General features: G+C 43.1%; 1 protein-coding gene across 1 annotated transcript in view; it reads right to left on the bottom strand.

Moving 5' to 3' along the window:
• LOC134537248 (rho guanine nucleotide exchange factor 17) overlaps positions 1 to 16,574 on the bottom strand; it is a 138,125-nt gene extending 121,551 nt beyond the window's left edge. Inside the window, 2 exon segments of the mRNA XM_063377517.1 lie at positions 2,851 to 5,329; positions 15,332 to 16,574. Of these exon segments, the coding sequence (XP_063233587.1) occupies positions 2,851 to 5,329; positions 15,332 to 15,456 (2,604 nt within the window). The 5' untranslated portion in view covers positions 15,457 to 16,574.
• Positions 16,575 to 21,738: the final 5,164 nt, after the last annotated feature.

Genomic DNA, 21,738 nt, shown 5'->3' with positions numbered 1-21,738 from the left:
TAACTGACACAAGTCATCTCTGGATGGGGTGTTTGCGGGTTGTTTACTGCACGTACATATGTTGGCCTGCGTGTGCAATAAGCAGAACACTTTAAAATATAAAGAAAAATATTTCAAATTAACATAGTTTTGACGTTTACGTTCATCAACCTCGTTTCACAGTCACGATTTTGCAAGAGGGCGGCCCCTACCCCCTCCCCCCCCCCCCCCCCCCGCGGTCCAACATTGAGGTGGTATTCTTAATGCCATGCCGATTTCACCATTCTGATTTCTGTTAACTGTGGTTTCCCGGAATAACTACAGGCAAGGGCATGCACAGAATTTCATTTCGGAAAGGTAGAGGGTGTAAAACCTCTTTGCCTTCAACCTCTTTTTTTCTTTTTTCTGTTTTGGGGGAATTATAGATTTTTTTTAAGGTTACTGGGGTTTTCCGGGTTGGGAGAGGGGGCATATGCCCCCTATCTGCCCCCTTCATAGGCTACTGATTACAAGAAACTTGCGGGATGGTTCTCTAGTGTCCTATAATAGGTAAGGAGAAAACCAAGGGGTTTAAAAATTGATCCGGCATTATGTTAAGCGTAAATTATCGTATTTAAAAGTTTTATTTAGTTTGTGTGTGTTAGTTAACCAACATTTTTGGCGTGATAATGGAGCACGTACATAAATAGCTTCGCAAGATTTCAAATTATTTTGCCGCTACAACTAAAATGTAAGAGCATTAAGAGTTAGTGATTACTTTACGCGAGCGACCGCAAGTATCAAAGTGATAAATGTATACTTGGGCAAGTTTGAGTGTAACTTTCCGGAAGCCCTGCTTAAGGGGGTGCCTCCCATTTCAGGTCATGATTTTATATTTATATTAATCACTGATCAACTTTTAGACTCTTTCAATTGTTCAACTTTCACGAAATTAAAAATATATATAGCGCATACGTTTTGCATAATTAGCTGCCAAGTTACATTTTTAACGTTTTTGGGTTGTGCAAATAAGGAGAATTTAATTGATTGCAGAACTGAGACTTTTTAGGTTTAACTGCAAATGCCACTGGCTACTTCATGATAATGTTAGCATTTCTATCACAAAAACTCATTTCGTGTTTGTTGGCTGTCAAAATCGTAACAAATTTGGGAATTTTGAAATGCCAGGTAAAATTAATTATTATTTTCTGAAAGAAATTCAAACTATTTCTTGAAGTGGCCAGTGGCATTGCAGTTAAACCTAAAAAGTTTCAGTTCTGCAATAAATTAAATTCTCCTTATTTGTACAACCCAAAAACGTTAAAACTGTAACTTTGGCGAAAAGTATGCTTTGTATATATTTTTAATTTCGTGAAAGTTAAACAACTGAAAAAGTCTGCAAATTTATCTGTAATTACTGTAAATATAACATCTTGACCTGAAATGGGGGCACCCCCTTAATATTTGCTTACAGTATGCTTCCGCTAGGCTCCTAACCATTGTCGTCACAAGCATGAGTCCAGCAACGCGCACATTGTTTAAATATGTATACATATATAAGCTCCGTGCTCATTTCATATGCCCCTTCTCGTGGGTACACTACTGCCGTCGCAAAAGCCGTTGTCATAGATACGCAGAAGGCAGCAAAAGCCCGTAGCAAAGGAGACGAAGAAGATATAAACAATGCAATGGCGAAATTTCATCAAAGAATAATTGAAATCTGCTTCAAGGGGCGTTTTGCTCGAAATCTCATTCAAACAGCGATCTTCCTCGTGTTTCGAAGTGGTCAAGTGTGCAAAATAAATTTCATCATCGAGATCGGAGCAAAACTGCAGATTTGCATGAGAAACAAACGGAAGCTCTACCTCCTATTCTCTCTCTCTCATATATATATATATATATATATATATATATATGTGTGTGTGTGTGTGTGTGTGTGTGTGTGTGTGTGTGTGTGTGTGTTTTGCCATAGCTGCGTCTCAGCAGGCGAGGCAATGGCTCTTAAAGCAATCTGACGTGTTTGATCTTGTCTTCCCAGTTCAGTATCTTCCATGGACACTAGCGATCGAGCTGGTCTTTTGGCTTGAGCTTTGAACGACACCCTCGAAAGTCTTTATTTATTTTGGTGAGGCACAGTAACAAAAAAAAATTCAAAATTAAGTAGCAATATTAAATCGACAAATCCAACCCGAACTGCAAGCAACCGATGCAATGGCCGTTGCCATGGAGACGCAGAAGATATCGACGATGCAAAAATGTCCGTTACCATGGACACCATCGTCCCAGATCCATCCCACCGGAACCTTGCATTTTGCCGGGATAAAAGGTAGTCAGTCTATGTCACTATCCGATCCATAAACTATCATCATGTCGATACGCTGCACCGTTTCTGCGTGAAAGGACAAACCAACAAATACACTTTCGCATTTATAAAATTATATAGTATGGAAAGTACGTATTCGATTTTGCTGTCACGGTAAATATTCAATCTAATATCACCAGCAATCTATTTCAAACATTGATTTTTTTTTTTCGTTTTGGGGGAATTATAGATATTTTTTTAATGTTACTGAGGTTTTCGGGGTTGGGAGAGGGGGCATAGGCTACTGATTACAAGAAACTGCTGGGATGGTTCTCTAGTGTCCTATAATAGGTAAGGAGAAAACCCATGGGTTTTAAAAATTGATCCGGCATTATGTTGAGCGTAAATTATCGTATTTATAAAGTTTTATTTTGTGTGTGTGTTAATTAAACAACATTTTTTGGCGTGATAATGGAGCACGTGCATAATAGCTTCGCAAGATTTCAAATTATTTGACAACACGTTGATTTGAGCAAGTAGTAACTGATATACAGGGTGCAGCACGGGAAGACGAGTGTGATGGGACTCACCTTCCAGTGCTGCGCCGCAGAGTCTAGGGCGGGCGCGGGGGCCGCCACGCGCTCGGAGCTGCCCCGCAGCAGCTCGGCCAGCAGCTCTGGCCCGGGCCGCGGCGGGCCCGAGTGGCCCTCCAGCTTGGAGGGGCTGGACGTGGTCCTCGTGTGGCACACGAAGGCCCCGCCGCGGCCCAGCGCCAGCACGGGCGCCGAGTGCGGCGCGCTCACCTTCCTCTTGGGCGCGGCGCGGGGCAGCGGCGTGGGCGCCTCAGCCCGCGGGTCGTCGGCCGACTGCGCCGGCGCCGCGGGGGCGCCGGTCGGCGAGTACTCCTCCAGGAACTTGAGCTCCTCGTTGTACTGCAGCTTGGAGAAGGTGCGGCTCGCCTCGGGCTTCTTCATCTCCGCCTCCAGCATCTGGCCGTACGGCCCGCGCAGGGGCCGCTTGGAGTAGCGCCGCGGCGCCGCCTGCCGCCGCCCGGCGCGGCCCTCCGAGTCGGACACGTCCGAGGGCGACAGCGGCAGCGAGGTAGACGGGGTCGCCGGCCGCCGCTCGCCCTGGTCGCTCTCGCCCTCGGACAGCGAGTCTGCGCGCGCGGCGGGCGGCGGCGGCGCTATACACCTCCGCCCCGCCTCGTCGTCCTTCTCCTCCGAGCTCTGGCACACCAGCCTGGGCCGCGGGGCCGCGCCGCTCCACTCGCTGGACGTGCGGTCGCCCTCGCCCGACCACCTCTTCGGCGAGTCCGAGTCCTGCGAGCTCTCCTGCCGGTGCCACGGCAGCGCCGCCTTGTCGCCCTCCAGCGACGACTGCTTGGACACGCTGCCCGAGTGCGGCCGCGAGCTGCTGTCCCCGGACGACCTGGCGTCGTCCCCGGCGCCGATGTCCGTCTCGCGGTCCTCGGGCCGCGGCCACTCCGTCACGAACACCTCGCGCGGCGCGTCTGCGTCCGACGGCGCGAGGTGTATCACCTTCCGGCGGCTCTCGATCTCGATGTCGGCCTTCTCCGGCGTCCCGGCGCCGCTCGGCTCGTCGTCGACCCCCGCGTCGGGGGTCTCGGGCGGGGGCTGTTCCTCCCCGGGGTCCGCCCCCTCCGCGCAGCCCGGGGACTGCTGCACACCCTCCTCGTCGCTCCTGGGGCAGGTCTCGCACTCCTCGGCCACCTCCTGCAGCTCGCGGCCGGCCGGGTGCGACAGGCTCTTCAGGCCGTTCCCGTCGATGGAGGAGAACGGGATGTCGTCGTCCGGCCGGGACCCGCGGCGCGGGAGCGGGTACGTCAGAGAGCGCGACCCGGAGGGCTTGTGCGCCGGCGCCGGGGGTCCCGGCTCCTCGGCCGGAGGAGGGCTCTCTGCCGGGAGTTCCTCCGCCTCCTGGGGCTGGGGCGGCGGCGAGGACGCGGGCGGCGTCACCGGCTTCGAGTCGGGGAGCTTCTTGCGCGGCAGCGTCAGCGACCCGCCGGCGATGGCCGACGCCGGGCACGCGGGCACGGCCGTGTAGGTCCCGCAGCGCGGGCTGCTCCGGATGTACTTGCCGTCGGCGGGGTTGAAGTCCACCTGCGAGAAGGACGCGCTGCGGAAAGGTATCGTCCTCTGTATGTACGAGCCGACGATGGTGCGCGACTCGGGCTTGGGCAGCTTCAGGTCGACGCACTCGAAGATGTCATCCTCCTTCTCGTCGTCGGCCGGGGCCGCGGCGGGGGCGGCCTCGGGCGGCGGCGGCGGCGGACTGCTCGCCGAGGGCTGCGCGGCTGCGGCCGGCGGCGGCGGGGGCGGCGGCGCGCCCTTGAGTCGCTCGGTCAGCTCGCGCAGCCGGCCCGACTGGTCGCCCGTGCGCTCCTTCCTCCGGCGCTCGCCGAACAGGCGCCTGTGGAAGCGGTCCAGCGTGTTGCGGCGCTGCTCGGGGGCGGCGGCGGCGGCGGCGGCGGCGTCATCCGGCGCGCACAGCCGCAGGTGGGCGGGCACGTCGGGCTTGGCGCGCACCAGGACCCGTCGCTGGGGCGGCGCGGGGTCCGTCTGCATGCTCCTCACCCCTCCCCCTCGCTCGTCGTCATCCCCCTGCGGCCGGAAGCAGCTCCTCACTCCGCGGCCGGTCGCCGCGCACCCGGGCTCCGCACTGGCGCCTCCCCGCTCGCCGCTATTTATGCGGCCGAACAGCCCGCGCCTAATTATAGCCGGCTGCTGCTTCGCCGTCGACGCCTGAGACGGGCCGGGCGAGGGGAGGGGGATCCTGGACGCCGGCGGCGGTGGCGGCGTCCGCTCCCGCCACTGGAGCTGCACGGCGCCGCAGCAGCAGTCGACGTGGTTCGCGGGCGCGCCGCTGGGGAGCACCACGCGCGCGCAGCCGCAGCAGTCCGCCTGGTTGCCGGAGCCGCCGCCAGGCAGCAGCAGCTGCTCGCGCCGCGCGCGCGTCGCGATCTGTTGCGGCGTGGCGAAGCGAACTGCGTAGCGCACGGACCCCACCGTCACGTAGTTGGGCCGCGGCGAGGGGGGCGGGAGAGCGCTGCCGGTCATGGAAACAGACACGAACATTTAGTTGCACTCGTCGTTCACGTAGAAACATGTAATTATTACATTACAATCACAAATTGGAAATTAAATTTTGATTACGGTATTAGTGTTTATTGGTAAATAATTATATATTCAAGTTATACTTCTTTAGGCGCGTTATGAAAAAAATTATGAGATTTACGATGCGCGCGCACAATGCAAAGACATTTTCTCATGATGAAAAAAAAAACGCTACATACAATAAAAGTAAGGTTATGTTCCCGTATGTATAATTAATTTGCATTCAATTGCATTATATAATATTACTTTATTATTAAATAAATAATGAAAACTAATAAATTAGAATAGGCCTAAACATTCAGAAAATTTATTAATTTTAATTATTAATTTAGAATTTATCTCTATTACTTTACTAAATTAAATAATTTATTTTATAAACGTGTTTACATTAATATTGAGTACTGGGTTAAGGGAAGATATAGAAAACGTGAAACATCATTTTGGTTTATTTTTTTTCCTATTAAATTTTATATCGTTCGCTATTCAAAATTTAGCTTCGTTAAAAATAATATATCACCTATATATTTTAATGGAATGTCTAAAGTTAATAGTGAGTTGTTGCTAGAAATAATTTCTCCTGAGGAAACGACTAGAACTGTAAAAATACCGTCAACACACACTACATATTTGATGGGCCTAGTAAATCTTTTAATGTATGATCTCTGCCTTAACGAACGCAAATTATTAATATCAAACGAGAAAAAATTGTTTTGGCATTAAAACTTCTGAAACCAATATGGCGTCTTTCCGTTCCTCCTTACGGCGGTGTCACACACACCATTTTTTTTTATTCTCTCGTAAATACTACTAGTTATTAATTATTTCTACTAGTTCAGGGTTATTTTTGTAAATTTAACAATAGCCCTCTTTTTCATTCGTTCTGTCAAAAATATTTTCAACAGATATTTACTATGTATTACATAATGTATGTCAAAAGTCGCGCAAGTGTTTGTAATAGTATCAACTTACACGACATTTTACAGGAATTATATTACACTTAGTAAATATCTCTTGAAAATATTTGACAGAAAAAACAAATTCAAAAGAGGAGTGATGTTAAAACGAGAAAAATGATTTTAAAAAATTAACATGGCATTTTGAGACATCACCTACGGCCCCGCCATTTTGAATGAATCCATAGTTCTGCTATAATTCTAATTTTGAATTGTTTATCCAAATTTTTGGCATCTCAAGGCATGAATCATACAACCCAGACCTTCTGTCTGTACCTTGTTGCAACCACATATTTACCAACAGGCTCTAGTCTGTAAGCGCTGGGGAGAAATAACCTATTATTTCTCGCGGGCGACTACAACCTTTGAATATATATACTGTATAGAAGTCGCCAGCCCAGGTTAAAATTTCTAATACGGTTTTGAGGTAGTTGGTTAATTCACCGCCGCAATCGCCACCATCTCTAGGGCATCGACTTGTGGTGGTCCCTAGCGGACAAGTCTCGAACTCTTCAAACACCCCTTCCCCCTCCCGCTGAACGACCTTGAGCTGCAGTGAATGATAGATGGGGGGTGCGGGAAATGACAGCGGGCGACAGCGCTGCGCTCTAACGTGTAAATAACAACTAAGACGATACAGGGCGTTACGGCAGCGCACTGCAGCGGTGAAGTTCCCAAGTTGCTCATCATACGCTTCTGAAAAACGTAGAGTAAATTCTATCCACTCGCGACTTCTATACAGTATATATATTCAAAGCTACAACTATAATTATAGACCGGAAAAATTCGCGGATTCATTTCGTGATAGGCTGAAATTCAAACATGTGTACAATTCTGCTGGTTCTGCTATTGGCTCGCAGTTTAACTGGAGCTCTCTGGGCCAATGAGAGACTATCGACCAAAGAAGCGTCGAATCACAAGCTACCCAGTGGAGACGCCTCACAATTTAGTACCCAATGAACACGGGTGTTTACTTGAGAAATGCAGAGGATAATGGAGGCTATCCTAGAGGTCATTGAATCCGCGAATTTTTCCGGTCCCTACACCATGTCAAACCGAAAAGACAAAAAACGCACGGACGATTTATTGCAAGTGGTACCTATCAAAATATTTGAAATCGCGAGGCCTAATCCACCCTTTCTTTAAACCCACACAAACTTTTAAGGGGAAAATAAATGGTAGTTAGAGGTTTCGGGCGCTACAGGCCCGGGTGCGAGACAACAGCAGCTAATTACCCCCCTCTCCCCCCCCCCCCCCACCTCGGCCATGCAGGTGACAGGCGTGACTCGCGGGCACCCGGGCGAGCCAATAGCGAGAGCCACTGCCATGTACAGTGTCCAGTGGCGAACGCTGTTGGGGGGGTGAATATATCCACCCTTCCATCCCAAAAAGTTAAGAAGAAATTTTCAAGATATCAGTAGGTACTGGAATAATTCGCGGTTTCAATGATCACTAGGATAGACTCCACGATTCTCTAAGTACTCGGGCAACTATCACCTGGTCATTGGCTACCGACTCGGGACACCTGTTTACTGCGATTCTTATGGTTCGATACTTCTTTTGTTGAGTGTTTTCCATTGAGACTCAGAGTCCTTCAGGTAAATTGCGGTCCAATCACTGACGCAGCATTAAGCTAAACGAGTTTGGATTCCAGCCTGTCTCGAAAAGAATCCGCGAATTTTTCCGGTCTCTAGATATCAGTGATAGTTCGGGGCAGGCATTTTTCGCGAAACTGCAACAAGACTGCAACAAGGTATACCCGCACCTGTGGTTTCTTCCTTGTGATTGGCGGCCGTCTGGCGAGAGAATTCGTCCCCCTATTCGACCGAGCCACCTTCATGACGCCATTTGCTTCCGCAACGACGGAGAAGATCGCGCGATAGGGGGCGATACCTCACTGGAACCACCAGCGAGCGTCGCACTTATCCTGCCTCACCGACACTCAAAATACACCCCTCGCCAGGCGGGGCCACTTTTAAGCCCTGATCACTCAGTTATCGTTAGAGACCGGAAAAATTCGCGAATTCATTTCGCGATACGCTAAAAATCCGAATACATATACCTTTAAGCCGCTTTCGTTAATGGCTCACTGTTCATCCGGGCGACTCTGGGCCAATGGGAAATACTCACCCAAAGAAGTATCGTATCACAAGCGAACTAGTTGAGACGACCCACAAGTCAGCAGCCAATGAACAGGCGTTATTTTCCCGAGTATACTGAGGACTGTGTAGTCTATCCTGAAGGTCATCGAAAACGCGAATTTTTTTCCAGTCCCTAGTTATCGTTCATTTGCCCAGCCTTCTCGCGAGTCTTTGGAAGAGGCAACGACTTTGCTGTCCTGCTGGCTACGGCGGTGTCAGAGGTGGGTCCGCTTCTCCCCCCCCCCCTCCTCCCCCCCTGCTAGGGAGCGCGAAACCGCCGGGTAATGGTTTCACGTCGCAGAACTGGTTCAAGGCGGACGGGTCGGCGGTGTGTCTTCTACATAAGGGCAGCGGCCGGCGGGTCGCGGGCCGTGCACAATCGACGCCAAGGCCAGAGGGTGACGCCACAAGACCACACGTCCCTAGCAGCCGCGCGGTGGGGCCCCGGTCCACGCCCCGGTCGGGGGATGGGGACAGCACGGCCCCCACATGGGTGGACCCCTGGGTCCAGCTCAGTTCGGTTCAAAAGTCTTTTTTTACATGGGATTGTACAGTAATATTTGGTACTCCAGCACCAAGAGCTCTTTTACCAAGAGGGAAGACATATCTAGTAAACATAACTATTCACACATATATATGCATTTACCTTTACATTATTTACAAGTTTTCCGGTATTACTAGAGATACGGAAATTTCGCGCATTCATTTAGTCGCAAGTTAGAATGCAAACCTTCACGCTCTTGCACTGTGCTCATGGTTGGACCGCAGTTATTTGGACACGCTCCTCTACGACCGTGAACCAACGATGCCCAGCCAGGAGAGAAGTAAGCGAATCAGGTAGTGCCAATTAACAAGTATAAAACTGTTCTCACTAAGAAATCAACCAATGGATAAGCAAACATCGGTTTAACACACCTATGACTTTGAATTCTACCCTGAGGCCAGATGAATTCGTGAAATTTCCGGGTCTCTTAGGTATTACCTTGAAGGAAAAGTTTAAAAAACCTTCTGCATTGTTTGGAGCCCGGGGCTCAATCCAGGGCCCCGGGCCTAGATCTTGTTTATTTTTAAAATGTTTAACTATCATAATTTTTTTAACAGACTAGGAAAAAAAATGGATATTTTATAAATAAAGCTTAGTTTGTACCTATAAATATAGTAACCATAAGTAGACCCTGTATTTATGTAACGTAAAAAAAGAGTGTAGGTGAGAAATAACCATGCAGTTATAATGTAGCAAGTGACTGTAAAATTTGGGTTGAGAAGAGGGGGGGGGGGAGGGGTCCCAGGCCCCGTAATCGAATGTGGGGGCCATGTGTGACAGTCACGGGCGTGCGTTCCCGTTACAGGTCATCACTCTATATTTACCTTCCACGCAGTCAGACTCGCCAGACTTTTCCAGTGGCTGAACAGTCATGAAATGAAAAGAAAAAAAAAACATATGCATATATACATCGCATACGTTTTGCATAATTATCTGGCAAAGTTGCATTTTTAAACGCTCTTGTGCAGTACGGATAAAGAGAGTGAAATTCGAATATAATTCCGAAAATTATTCGGTTTAAAGTCAATGTTACTGGCTGCTAAGCGACATGGTTGAATTATTTTCATAAAAAATAGATATATTTAATTTTACTGGGTCTTTTAAAATCACCAGAATATTTATGATTTTAAAAATCTAAATAAAATTTACCAATTGTTTTCTAAAATAACTTTTAAACTATACCATGCCGTAGCCATCGTCACTGCCTTTAACCCCAAAGATTTTCCGTTATTTATTCAATTTGGTCCTCCCTATCCATAAAGAACAAAAAAAAATTTAAAATTCAACTTTTCCAGCTAATTATGCATGAAGTATGCACTAATATATATTTATTTTGTTGAATTTCGGCCACTTAGAAAGTCTACAAGTTCAACCGTGTTAAACGTAAACATAATATAATGACTATAACGAGACATACACTCTTAAGAGTATTTAAAAGGTCGCACCGTACATGAATGACGAGAATATGAAAACATTAATAGAATCTGAACGACTTGACAGAATTCGATGGGATTTTTTTTGTTAGATAGACATTTTCATTGTGTAGACCTGAATGCACATAAATAGTCAATACATTGTATAATTGTCGTTGTTTTTTTTTTTTAACTGCAAGCCTTTTGTCATAAAATAAGACCGTGGAACAAAAAAAATGAAAAAAAAAAAGGCTGTAAAAGTATTAAATATCACACGAGAAAAACATGTATGATAACCAAATTCTAGAGAAAAAATACAATTTTAAGTAAATTTTAACTTATTAAAACATTCTACTTTGCAATTCTAAAAATAAAATCATTGAAATATATTTCGTTCTAAGGTTTGATTACTATAGAGGTTTTTCTTACGTGATTTTAATAATTTTACAGCCAAATGTTTTTCATATTAGTTTTTTTTCTTTTTCTTTTCAAAACCTTTTTTGATGAAAAACCGTTGACAGTATTTTTTTTTTTTTTTTTTAACTATACACTATAGTGGTCATTTCTGTACATTCAGCTCTCCGTAATGAAAATATCTAACGACAAAACCAACCACACAGAATTCTGTTCCGTCGTTCAGATTCCATTGTTGTTTTTTTATATTCTCGTCATTCATGGGTCTCAGAGGCCAGTAAGATGGCTTTTTTAAAATTTATTTTAACATTTTCTCGTCATTACTATTAAGTAAGGTGGCCGTCTGGTCGAGCGCACGAGCTCTATAAGCGCGGAGGCGGTAAGGGCGACACTGGCTGGCGCATCACACGCCTCTTCGCCTCTATGCACAGGGCACAGAACTGGCGCGCAGTCTGCTCTTCAGTAACGCGCGTCTATGGGACTTATAGCGGTGACCCTATCGTTTTATAATGAAGAATATCGCTGAAGCTAATTACGTAGAAGTAAAGATATTGAGTAAGAACAATTTACATACAAAAACTAAAACCCACTTTTTACCATTTTTCAAAAATTCGCCCTTAATGTGTGTAAAAGAGGAGTGTTTAAATTATTTAAAAAAAAAATGTATACCGCCAAATATAATAGAGCGGGAGATTGTAAAATGAGAATGAAAAAACTTAATACAGAGTTAGGCCCTACGTACTGTGTTCCCCCCCCCCTCGAAATTTGACCTTTAAGTGTGTAGAAATATTTTTTTTATTAAAAAAAAAATCACATCTCTGAAGTAAATAAAATGGGACGTGAGCACAAATAACGTACAATGTTACGTAACGTAATTTTCCATTTTTCGAAATTCGACTGCATATGAGTCAAAAACGGGATGAGTTTGGTTTTATAATAATAAAAAAATCTTCAAAGTAAATCAAGCGGGAATAAGATAAATAAAATAGATCTGCTTAAAAAATTAAAGGCAGGAGAATTTTTAAGAACCTCAGTAGGTAACTGCTACCCTGAAGATGCAGACTACAGGGTTGAACGAAACGTCGGTGAAATCTTCGCTTTAGACGCGGCTAGAACCCAGAAGCCAAGCAGATTCAGAAAATGGCCGCGAACGCTTGCGATCCTTAATAATTTATGGTTAAAACTTGATAGGCCTGTATTGAAACTACCAGATTTTGTTTAAAGTGTGTTTGCGCTACGCTCATAAAATTGGTTTGAGACTGGCTGTTTGTTTAGCGATGTGCTTCCCGTGGAAGCAAAATGGTTCCATTCGATTTGATTGTGCACCAAAAAGCTGTAATTATGACGTCATTAGGAATATCGGGTGAAGGATTCGCTCTAAAGATACAACTTGGCAAGAATCTCTTGTTAAAAGCATTTTCACGCGGTCAAATATTTCAATCCACTGAAATATGTCTTTTGAAAAGTATAAAAACTCTTTAAAGATTTCATTCAATGAAATTTTAAAGTGTTTATTTGGTTTGTTTGTTAAGGCATCACGCAAAAATTACGTCAATCTATCTTTTATTGTAAGTAATTCCTACATTATAAATCGTTACATAATTCCTCTCCTAAGGGAGGTTCACGATTAAAAATAAACATAATATCCCCGAATTTAATCAAACGGAAGTTTAGATACCGGGCATTAATAGTAAACAAACAAAAACCGCCATCTACTTTTTACCATTTTTCGAAATTATATTCTTAAAAGATTAAAATGGGTGCGTTAGGTTTTATGAAGAAAAATGTATATCTTGAAATCTAGCAGAGCAAGAGGTAAGAAAATGAATATGAATAACATGCGTGAAAGGTTAGGAAATGCATTGTTGTTGTTGTTGTTGTTTTTTTTGTTTTTTTTTTTTAAATTTGACCACTATAGAGGTGAAAATAGGGAAGCTTTGGTGTAGTACCAAGTAGATCTCCAAAACAAATCAAGCAAAAGTTAAGACACTCAACAAAATAATATACATTCTTGGTAACATTCTGATTTTTTTTTTTCATTTTTAGAAATTTTACCTGTAAGGACGTGAAATTAGGGCCGTGTACTTTAAAAGTAAAAAAAAAATTAATATAGTCGAGGCGATGTTAAGTTATTGAGTGTGAGTTATAAACATACTAACACTATAAACTTCTTTATACGTACTATATTCCGAAATTGCAACTCTAAGGGGTGAATTTATATAGAAAAATGTTTGCATCGGAACTTTCCAAGCGAGAGGTAAGAAACTAGGCATGAAAATGTGAAGGGAAAAAAATGTGTGTGTGTGCAAGTCACACACGGTAGAAGTGAAACTTCTGAAAAGTCCCTGATTAAAAATACTTATTGAAAAGTATTGAAAAAACAAGTAAATAAAATAATGAATATTATAAATTAAAATAGAACAATAAAATAGAACAAGTACGTATTTAAGCTAATTTCACGACGCTCACACTGTTTACTTCGCTGCATAGCAAGAATACCACGCGCATGTGCTTGGGATCTACCGACTCACTCTTTTTCTCTCTCCTACTTTCTACCTTTGTGTATCTTTCTTTCTCTCTCCCTCTTGCGTTGGAATATTGGACGCTACTCGTTGCTAACGCTCGCGCATGCGTTCGAGTGCCACGCATTCACTCTCACTCTGTCTCTTTCTATTCCCCCTCCCCAGGAGCGTTGAACATTTAACGCAACCTTGTTGGAAGTCGCATTAGAAGTTTCACTTCAAAAAAAGTTGAGTGCACAGGCCTTAAGTAGTTCCGTAACATTCAGTTTGAAATTTTTAAAATAAAGTAGTATGATAAAATGCCCATTGGATTGTGTTAAAGAGCTGGAACTAATAGCTAACAAAAAGTAGGCATTACACGTGATCTGATTTTTTTTCTCTCCTTCGAGCAAAAACATAATGAGAGAAGTAGTTTCTTGTAATGAACGTGTAATTATAAAACCCTACAGCGAAACTTTGCGCTAAGCAGAGGCACCGATTCGTACACCCAGCATTCCACTGAGATATTGCTTTACGTGTTAAAAATGCTTTCAGGCACGATTAAGGCACATTTCACATCGCTTTAAAACAAATGTCACACTGTGCACGTGAAAGAGTACAGAGAAGAATACTGTCGGATTAGAAGAAAGAGCACGGAAAACTTGTACGATGAGGTAAATCGGTAGTGGGATAAATCAAAGGTAGAATTTACAATTTTTTTTTTTTTTTCAAAGTTTCATATGACCTCTTGCTTTTATGTAAAATATGCCAAAATGGCAAAATAAAAAAGTTTCCGTTGAAATATAGACTATAACAATAATATACAATATATTATAAGACTCCTAACAAAAAATGAATCATATTTGTCTATGAATCTATATCCAAATGTGATTTTTTATTGTAAAACATTTTGTTGCCTTATTTTTTTTTTTCAGTGAAAATTTATTTCATATAAAATTTTAGGTCTTCTTTGAGCACCAATTTACCACAACTTTTTAACATAAATCAAAATAGTGTTTGGAGTCATATTTGGGGTAAATTGAAGGCCATTTTCTTGTTAATTTTCTTAACATTCCATAACAATATTAGTTTGATAGAATAACTTTATTACTATAAAAGTGTCTATAAGAGGGAACATTACAACAGTGTGGCCACGATTTTTACTAAACTGTCCAATGATTTTCCTCATTTTATACTACAGTAAGTTTGTGAGTGTGTGTTTATTATTATTTTTTTTTGTTTATAGCAACCAAACACTATAACCATCCAGAAATTCAAGTCTGCAATAAACTTTTTGTACTTTATTCTTATATATCAATATTATGTTCATCTCTTTGCGAAACACAGTGAAGTATGATTTTGAAAGTGATATAATTTAAATGACCGAATCTTCCGATAGGCATAGCTTTTAAGGGGCTTGACTCTGTATAGTTCCCATTTTTAATTATTTGTCCTATTTTTTTTTTTTGGGGGGGGGGGGGGGGAAATTACGAGGGCATTATCTTCCCCAGCCCAAAGCGATATGGGTTCGATTCCCGACCGAGTCCAACATAGATTTTAGAAAACAGGAAATATGGCCACGTTGCCCGAACTAGTTTTCACTGGCCAGTCCTTTTCACCAACCAATGCAGTCTATCGTTACTCCTTCTCATTGTCTCATCCCTCAACTATATCAGACTTGAGTTTTAGCGTGTATCTAAATAGTGATACACTGGAACTATGCATTAGATTACACATTGTTGATGTTATGAGTGTTTATATCCATTAATAACGTTCGTTTATTCCCCTCCCCCAAACCAAAAATATAAACAAAATGAATTAAAAAAAAATTACATCTAAACTGTCAGTTCTGTTTAAAATCAGAACTTGATCATACATAAAATAAGCACATGTAATGCCTCGCTGTTCTGTGTGCTACACTATGGAAGAGCGAGGCGGAGAGGAAAAAATAAAAAGAGCCGAAAATTACCTGCCCCAAGCCGGTATCTTGGTGCTGCCATCTCTTGGCGTAGTGGGAGAAACCGGCGCTGTGTCGACCCGCGCGCTGTTGCCAGATTTTGCTGTGCATCGAGCGCCGTTTCTGTGCCAGGACATGCTACACTCTCCTCGCTTAAATGTTGTTCTTTAATTGCTTCTTACACAATTAATTACTATTATTTTTTATTTCAAGTCACTCCACTTCTGCAGTGTGCCATCCTTAGTAAAAACCCTTGCGTCAGCAGTTCTAATCCAAATAACCACAAACGGGACTTTAAAAAAAAAAACGTGGGAGAAACCAAAAAGAAATCACCGAAATACCTTTCGGCAAAGAAGAGAGGTTAAAATTAGCATCGTGTCATCAGCCGCACGAAAAGGTTCGTGGGCTACGTGTTTCCCCCCTCCTTCACAAAACTATTCTTCTAACCGAGACCTAAATTTAGAACATACCGATCCACATTCCGAAACCTCGACTAGTTTCACACTCGCACGAACCGACGATTAACCTCCGTCAACACGCAAGCACAATTAAAAAAAAAAATGATAAACAGAGCGGGAGTCACTTGTCAAATAACCGCAGACACATGTGGCAACGTGGGTGATGTTTACGTCTGCCTAGAAACGTCCTGGAGGTCTTAATTGATTTTAACAGTCGCAAAGTGTCGCCCGCCTTGTACTCGTCAACTTTACACAATTAGCGGTCTCTTAATTATTGTTCCGTCAGGCCTTCTTTACTTCGCGACGTTGCTGACGCAGGGGTAACTGAGACGTGTAAAGAATTTGTTGCACACACACACACACACACACATACACACAAATAAAAAAAATGCATACAATGTATGAATTGTATCACTATGCTGGATAAATGCAAACTTTTTGTAGTTGGTCGCTATATAGTTATATTAACCGCAGTGTTGTGTTCACGGAAGATGTATATTGGCATTGTTAAGCAATTCTGATCGTAAATAAAATCATCTCAGTACAGGGGTTATAATCCTTCGTGTCTTCTTCCATGCTTGACGCACCAATGCTTTCAGTAACTTATTCCACACTCGTCGCACGGATAACTTGCCATTCCCGGCATGGCACTTCCCTCCCTCCCCCCTCCTCAACCCTGATGGAGATGTTTCCGGGGCACTGGCACCACGAGACACTCGCGAGCACGAACCAGCGCTCGTCTTTTGTTTTCGTTTGCCGGCGGCGCGGCGTGGCGGCTCGGGACGCGCGCGCAAGACTCGTTTCCCGCCGCGGCCTGCGAGATTAACTGACGCGAGAGGGCCGTGTTGTGGTATAAGGTGAGGTTCGGTTGCGCTCCGCCTTGTCCGTGGAGAGGGGTGCGAGGGGAGGGCCGGCGGCAGACGTCCCACAAGGTGGGAGGGGGAAGAAGTGAAGAGAAGGAGACGACCCGGCGACTATCTCCGTCCCTTTCTAGCGCTGTCCCTCGCATGCGTCCGGCCAAGCAGCCAAGGAAGAAGGCGTCATGGAGCGACTCTCTTGACCGGCCGCTTTTCCTTTTTATGAAGCTGACTTCCATGACAGGCCCACCCGTTTTGGAACGTCACATCGTGAAAGATATATTTTAAATAAAATAATTCGTATTAACTTTTACTCATTTTTAATCAAGCAATAACACCACGACAAAATACAACTACGCGGTGCCATGCCGATAAGCTGTTTTCTCACCCGTGCGTTTTCATTTTCAACATTTTCGTCAAATTTCAATCCAACGTTCGTCAAAGGCATGCGTTTGTTGAGTGCGTCTGCCTGTACACGTTATCCGTTCCAATGAGCTCGGATATATATCTTTTGTCACCCAAAGTTTCGGGATCCCCTCTTTGTTGTACTTCACACTGGCCGCCGTCAGCAGTGCGAATAGCGTAGCGAGGGAGAATTGTGTCGCGATTGGGTGCTCTTCGTGTGGATTGTTATGATAATTGTGGCCATGTGCGGTGACAAGTTCGTAGTTCATATTTGGATTGTTGTTCCATTAAAAGGCAAGTTGTAATAGTTCAATTCATGTAAATAATAATTTTGGTGTTGTTTCGTGTATTCTATTTTTATTTTTTTGCAGAAAGTTTCAGTTTTACTGTTAAAAAAAAAAAGAAGAATATATAATGGTTTTAAGGGACCCCCTCCTTGAGATAAAGATAAAATTATGAAGATCCCAGGATAATTTGTTACTAACTAGCATTCTTCGTAAATTGAAGGTGAAAATTTTTAACAGTGTACAGCGCGGGAATCAGTCCGTCACACAAACAGTGCGGGGAATTTCCTTGGACTTCTTCTCGCGGTGTCGTGAGGAGATCCGAACAGCATTCACCTGAGCAGTTCTACACCGTTAGAAACTCTCGCGTTGAATTTACCAAGGACGCTGGTTACCAACTAGCCAGGCACGTACGTAAATTTACAAATACATTCTCGTATATGTGCCGGTACTTTAAACATCAACCCACAGCAATCATCTTACAGTAGTTTGCATATTTACAAAACAAAACAAAAAAAAAATCCAGCCTACAACAAAACGTATTCTTCTTCCTTCCACACATAGCTCGGAGTTTATAATCTGAAGTATTTTACGCGAAGATGCAGTTTTCTGGTACCGCGTTAATTTGAGGCGCACTCTTCGCTGAAAATATCCTTACATCAACTGTAAAAATATTTTTAACAGTGTACATTGTTGTAAATTACAGTAAAAGAATTGCGAACTTTCCAAAGAGCATTGCTTCTCAAATAAACGACGGAGAAGTCTTCATAGATCCAGATCAGCTGGACCCAGCTTCGAATTTTTGCGAGAGATGAGTTTGGCCGGTGGCATACCAGCATCGGCCTACAGCCCTGCTTGCATGCAAGGGGCGCGCGACGGCAATTCGCAGGCGCAAGAAGGCCGGTGTGTGCGAGCCGTGCGAAGCATCCTGCAACAATGTGCATCGCCGTGATATCGGGAGGGGAAGAGGAAGAAGATCTAGACCACGAACATTTAGCCACATGTTCAAAGGTAAATTACTTAAACTTTGAGTACCAGTTGCAACCTGCAATCAACACTTAAAAAAGTCAACCGTTTCGCACTTTTTTTTTCTCGCGACATTTTCTTTCTGACAAATGTTCCAGAGGTAATCAGCCAGGAGCCTTCTGGAATGCAGGGCCGTACAAGACCTTGTTAACCGAAGTTTTTGATGAGTAACATCTATAGCTCTCGGTGTACCTATTGCAAATGGTAGGAGTAATTCCATGAATGGAACGGAAGTCGCATGAAATGGAAATGTGTAACCACGGAGCTGCCATCTGTAGCGGATGGCGCGAACCAAAGTTCACATATACAAATATAAACTTTATATTATTATATTATTAACACTTTAATGAATTTTAACGATATGAACAGTATTAAAATAAAAATTTTCGTCGAAAATGTAGCTGTTCCGGCAGCGAATCGTAGTGGCGGGTGTGGAAACTACGTGTGATTCGCGTCCAGAAATGTAGATGGAAAAACAATTTGATTATATGTATTTATCAAGATCGTCACTATTTTAAAGAATTTTACATTAAATTTCTTGTCCGAGTTTCTAATTATTAGTAGGGCTGTGCATATTTCGCGAAAAGATTCTGAGACTAGCTGAAAGTTCAAGCACTATAGTGTCGCCTATGTTTCTTAATTGGATGAGTTTCTTTCAGGCACATGTCATTGTTACAACACCAATCACAGTAATTCAGCGCGGAAGAAAACGCGTCCCGAGTGGCCCCGGTCAAATAAGGCAACTGCTTCTCTCGCAGACGGCCGCCAATCACGAGGAAGAAACCACAGGTGCGGATGTACCTTGTTGCAGTCTAATAGGTATTCAGATCATTTCGCGAAAAGTGCCTGCCCCTAATTATTAGTGTATTTGCGTTAGAGAGGTAAGATATTAGCTATACATCTCTGGCGAGTAATAAATACTCGCTAATTTTTTTTATACATAATTATGTAAATAATTATTAATAGTTTTCTACTATAATTATATCTTGCATGTGAAACGCAAATATAGTTATTTAGTAAAAAAAACCGCGGATTTTTTTGTCATGGAAAGGGCTTAGATAAAATCATCCCAAAATCCAATTTCCTAGTTTTTTTTATATATATATATATATATATTTCAAATTATGAGTCAAATATTGGGTCTAAAAGCATCGTTTTGTGCTAAAATTAAAGTTGAATAGTTTTTCCACAACTTGCTCCTGACAATTTTCCTCGTAGAATCAGCATGTTCCCCAATATATTGCTCAAAATTTGACCCAAAACTTAAAATTTCACTTTTTGAAGGGGAAAAAAAAGGAACAATATTTGAAGTGCTCTATCTCGAGAACTATGAGACGTACAGAGCTGCAATTGAGCTAGAATTGTAGCACATTTAGTTTGCTTTGAAAATAATTTAAGTAAGTTTTTCGCTACCATATATACTATTGAAATTATTAGGGAAAAACAAAAATAAAATACGAAAATATCGCGGTTTTTTGCGAATATCTCAAAACGCACCAGAAAAGTTTGTTGGATAACTACAGATTCGGATTTACGCATCCAAAAAAAAAACACATAGAGAATGATAATACCGACTATATATTTTGCAACGTGAAACTACCATTTGCCTGTATTATGACGTCAGCGGGGGAGCGCGAAATCTCCTTTCTCTTTCTCCTTGGGTAGCTGGGCCTCACTGGGTCACGACATATCACGCAAACCTTTATAACCTCATCCTCACTAATCAGAGGTTAGTTATTGATCCACAGCACACCCACAGTCGTATTTCTGGTCACGTCCCGAAAAAAAAAAAATTAAGAGTGACTATTGAACTAATCAACCCTGACATTAAAAAAAAAGTCGCAATATGATGGAATGTCCTGTATTTATGAGAATAAAATATATTTGCAGCACACTTAAGATTTTTGATTACAGCGCTATGACCCCCCCCCCCCCTTTTTTTTTGTCAAACTCTGTACGTCTGTTTTTCTTTTTACTTATAAACGTTTGGGCCTCTCCCAAAACTAAAATTTCATTTGCGTAAATAGTGCTCAAATGAGATGATATTATAACAATAAAATCATAACGTTACACTATGTAGTTTAAAAATTATAATATGTAATTAAAGCAGGAACTTTTAAGACATTAATGAAAATATATATTTAATAAAATATAGAAATAAGTTTTTTTAATTGTCTTATTTATGAAAAGAAAATTATTAGTATTTTTACTTTCTTATTATTTGTTAATTCGACCTATAGGTATTAAATTTATATCACACCTAAGTATAGAAGGTTTATTAACGTAAGACTGCGTTTGATTTCGTAAGAGTTATGTACGTAGAGTGAATAAATGAGAGAGAGAGAGAGAGAGAGAGAGAGAGAGAGAGAGAGAGAGAGTTAGACATCGCCTGAGTTTGGCTTGGAGAGGACCTAGAAGCGTCTCAGGCTAAAGCCTATACGCCTGGTCATCCTGGGATTAGCCATGAGTGGGTCGCATGCATCATGTGCTTTGCTCGGGGACTGGCCAACCATGGCAGCAATTCAAGCCATGGCTAACTCAGAGAATGGTCTGGATGAAGAGTTGGACAGAGTTGGCGGGGAGTTGGGCACTTGGTCTCGTGGTCCGCGTTCATATTGTATTCCAGGGCTGGTTTTTGTGTCACATGCCGTTGTGGATTTTTGTTTAACACTTGCTGCCGTTTAAACACGCGGTGTTAATTTATCACTGTAATGCAGTATGCGAATGCCATGTAGATCTAGGTGTAGCCAGGTGATACAACGCTTACGAAAAAAAAAAAAAACATTTCGGAAAAAAAAACAGTAGAAATGAACATGTACGAAGGCACGAGCACATAAAGCGAAACGCGACATCTTCGCCCAGAATAAATGTGTTTGTAAATATCGCCACACCTCACACTCGGAGAATGGCTGCGCTTGCCAAGAAAAAAAAAGGGGGGGGGGGGGGGAAGGGTGAGAAGAGAGCGTTGTTTTTTTTTTTTTTCCGCTGGCTGTGTTGGATTTGCCTGCAAGGCCAGGCCGCCGAACAGGTGCTCCCAACAACCTCTGGTCCAATCCAAACACTGACCGTCAAATGTTTACCGGCCGACGTGAAACAGTTGCACCCGTGACGCCTGTGGGCAGGACGAAAGTGTTGCATTCTTCACGCGACGTTAAACAGTTTACTGAACAAATACCGTGCAATAATTACGTTCAGTACTAGGCTTCTGCGAATTACGTTTTTTTTTTTTTTTTCCACCATTCGAATCGAATTTCAAAACAAATATTAATACTGTTACATGTGGGAAAACATGTTTAAAAAAATAGCCCAAATAATAAAATACACTTTTATTTATTAATTAATATTCACACCATTAATTTAAAAAAAAAGCTGGACAGAGCCTACATGCG

Source organism: Bacillus rossius, chromosome 12 (assembly GCF_032445375.1).
Source record: "Bacillus rossius redtenbacheri isolate Brsri chromosome 12, Brsri_v3, whole genome shotgun sequence".
Taxonomy (NCBI): Eukaryota; Metazoa; Arthropoda; class Insecta; order Phasmatodea; family Bacillidae; genus Bacillus; species Bacillus rossius.
Note: the sequence above shows the minus strand (reverse complement) of the source record. Positions and strands in the feature narration are given on the sequence as shown.